We start from the raw sequence: 3,397 nt of genomic DNA on the forward strand, positions 1-3,397 counted from the left end.
TGTAGAGTGCTGTGGCATCACACAGCTCACAGCAACCTCCAACTCCTGGGCTTAGGCCATTCTCTTACCTCAGCCTCCCGAGTAACTGGGACTACAGGTGCCCACCGCAATGCCCACCCTGCTTTTTGTTGCAGTTTGGCTAGGGCCGGGGCCCAAACTCACCACCCTTGGTAGATGGGGCTAACGCCCTACCTACTGAGCCACCGGCACTGCCCAGCACCTGTCTATTTTTTTGGAGACAGGGTCTCACTCTTACTCAGGATGGTCTCAAATCTCAAATCTGTGAGCTTAAGCTATCCACTGGCCTTGGCCTTCCAGAGTGCTAGGGCTGTGTTTCACTTTTTTTTGTTTGTTTGAGACAGAGCCTCAAGCTGTCCCCCTGTGTAGAGTGCTGTGGCATTTCAGCTCACTGCAACCTCCAACTCCTGGGCTCAAGCGAGTCTCCTGCCTCCGCCTCCCAAGTAGCTGGGACCACAGGCCCCCACCACAACACCCGGCTATTTTTTGGTTGTGGCTGTCATTGTTGTTTGGCGGGTCTGGGCTGGATTCGAACCCGCCACCTTGGGTGTACGTGGCTGGTGCCTTAGCCACTTGAGCCAGAGGCGCCGAGCCCTGTGTTTCACTCTTAACACGTATCATGTAAATGGTTATCTAACAGGAGCTGGTCAAAGACATTGGGGGTTTTACCCTGCTAAGAAACCAAAAATGCAAGAAACCTCTATAGATCAGAGGTAGGCAGGAAACAAATCTAACTTAAAAACAAACATGAATGAGTCCCAGTCTTCCAGACGTATATACTTTCGTCTTCCTAAACATTAGGGAAGAAAACCAGAGGTACTAGAAACCACCAGGCTGCTAGGGGGAGAGAGTGCTGGGAACCTAAGGTGAGGCCATAAGCAGAAGCCCTGGCTGCAATCTGTGCAGTGCTCTAGAGGCTCTGCATAGTGGGCTCCCTCCGGGCCAACTATGGCATCTGCATCAAAAACTGCATTTGCTGAAAATAAAATGCGGACAGTGGGTGACACCCTTAACTTTGCTACTACTCATACTCTATCCACCCACATCTACCCTCCGGAGCTTAATAAAAAGGGTTGCCTGACACCCAGTTTTGTTGTTTCCACTTTATTGCTCAAGCACAGAACTTGACGTGAGCCTGTACCTTCAGCAACGTGCAGAGAAGCTGAGGGGGGCTGGGGACACAACCTTGCTGAGAAGGGAAACGGATAGGAGAGGAAATACTGGAAGCAGGTAAATGGGGTGGTTACCATGTCACCAGAAGACACCATTAGCCACACTGTCTGGGGTGAGGAAGGGTACAGAGAAAATTAACGGGCATAGCAGTGGTTTATCCCATGCCCCTAGCACCCACATGGGAGGCCACGTGTTTGGAACTGGACTAGGAGGGGGAAAGGATGAGGAAACGGCTGCCCAGGAATCTCCCTCTCCACCCTGGTTTCACATCAGATCCCATCCCTACCTCTTGCCCCCTTCTACCAATTGGAAAAGTGGACCTAACAAACAGAGGGAGCAAAATAAATTAACATTCTGACAAGTTATGTGCAGATGGATGTATGTTCAAGTGTAATGGGGGGAGAGAAGAGGGGGTGACACCACCTAAAATTATCCCCCACCTCAATCCCCCCAGCCCACTCCTTTCCCCCCTTCCCCTCAAAGCTTCCATCCAGATAGAAAAATAAAGGTCTAATTCACTCAAAAATTCTTCAGTTTTTACAAAACTAACAGGGTGGAGTAGGGGTAGGAGCAAGGGAGGCAGGCAGCCACAGAAGGGCTGGGGAGAGTCTATGCTTCTGTCTCCACCTGAGACTGGCTCCGTGCCATGTTCTTCTCCGTGTCCTTCATCTCTGTATCAGTAGGATGGTCTCCTGCAGCTACTCCTGCCTTGGCCTGCAAGGAAGAGGCAGGTGCTGAATTCCCAAGTAAAAAAGCATACAAGTTTGGGTGGTGCCTGTGGCTCAAAGGAGTAGGGTGCCAGCCCCATATGCCAGAGGTGGTAGGTTCAAACCAGGCCCCAACCAAAAAAAAAAAAGCACTCAAGTTCTACTTGAATTACATGACCATTTAATTCAGATTTGTCCTAAAAGCTTAACCTCTACATTTATAAACTGTGAATTTACAAGGCTATTCACTAAAATATTATTTAGAACTATGCTTATCTGGTACAACAGCCAGTATTACATGTGCCTAGCTCAAATTGATGTGTGTTTTTTTTTTTTTTTGAGACAGAGCATCAAGCTGTCCCCCTGGGTAGAGTGCCGTGGCATTACAGCTCACAGCAACCTCCAACTCCTGGGCTCAAGCGAGTCTCCAGCCTCCACCTCCCAAGTAGCTGGGACCACAGGCGCCAGCCACAACGCCCGGCTATTTTTTTTTTTTTTTGGTTGTAGCTGTCATTGTTGTTTGGCAGGTCCAGGCTGGGGATTCGAACCCGCCACCTTAGGTGTACGTGGCTGGCGCCTTAGCCGGTTGAGCTATAGGCGCCAAGCCAAATTGATGTGTTTTAAGTGCAAAATATACATTGGATTTTGAAGACTTTGGGAAATAAATGTGATTTTTAAAAAATCATGCAATGCAGCAGTATTTTAGATACCTTAGATTAAAATATTAAAAAATTGAAAGTAAGAAATTAATTTCTCTTAGCTTTAACACGGCTACTGGGAAATTACAGACATGTGGTTTGCATTATGTTTCTACTAGACAGTGCAGGTTTAGAAGACAGAAAGACCAACAAGTAAGGAAGTGGTTAAATAAGATATGCTATACCCATACAATGGAATACAATGTAAGTGTAGTAAGTCTAAGAATATGAAGGCTCTTTTTAAATTATTTTGTAGAGACAGAGTCTTCCTTTATTGCCCTCAGTAGAATAACTTGGCTCACACAGCTCACAGCAACCTCCAACTCCGGACTTAGGCGATTCTCTTGCTTCAGCCTCCCAAGTAGCTGGGATTACAGGCACCCACCACAACACCCTGCTATTTTTTTGTTGCAGTTTGGCTAGGGTTGGGCTCAAACTCGCCGCCACCCTTGGTATGTGAGGGTGGTGCCCTACTCACTGAGCCACAGGCACCACCTCAAGAATATGAAGGCTCTTTTAAGTTGATGTAAAAGGGAGACAGCAACATGAATTTGTCTGCTTGTCCATGTATGTAATACACTGAACAAGACAACAACTGAAAGGGGCTCGGTACCCATAGATCAGTGTTAGGGCACTGGCCACACGCACCAGGGCTAGTGGGTTTGAACCTGGCCCAGGGCCTGCTTAACAAGCAAGCAAACAAAAATAGCCAGGAGGGGCTGGCGCCTATGGCTCAAAGGAGTAGGCTGCTGGCCCATATACTGGAGGTGGCAAGTTCAAACCTGGCTTGGGCCAAAAACC

At 48.1% G+C, this 3,397-nt stretch overlaps 1 protein-coding gene across 1 annotated transcript in view; it reads right to left on the bottom strand.

The window, feature by feature from the left end:
- Positions 1-1,095: 1,095 nt before the first annotated feature.
- The window catches only part of FKBP4 (FK506 binding protein 4), a 10,114-nt gene continuing 7,812 nt past the window's right edge, over positions 1,096-3,397 (bottom strand). The window contains exon 10 of the mRNA XM_003796438.3: positions 1,096-1,905. Coding sequence (XP_003796486.1) covers positions 1,801-1,905 — 105 coding nt within the window. The 3' untranslated portion in view covers positions 1,096-1,800. The remainder of the gene's footprint in view (positions 1,906-3,397) is intronic.

The sequence above is a fragment of the Otolemur garnettii genome, unplaced genomic scaffold (genome assembly GCF_000181295.1).
Source record: "Otolemur garnettii isolate 467f Iridium unplaced genomic scaffold, OtoGar3 scaffold00104, whole genome shotgun sequence".
NCBI lineage: Eukaryota > Metazoa > Chordata > Mammalia > Primates > Galagidae > Otolemur > Otolemur garnettii.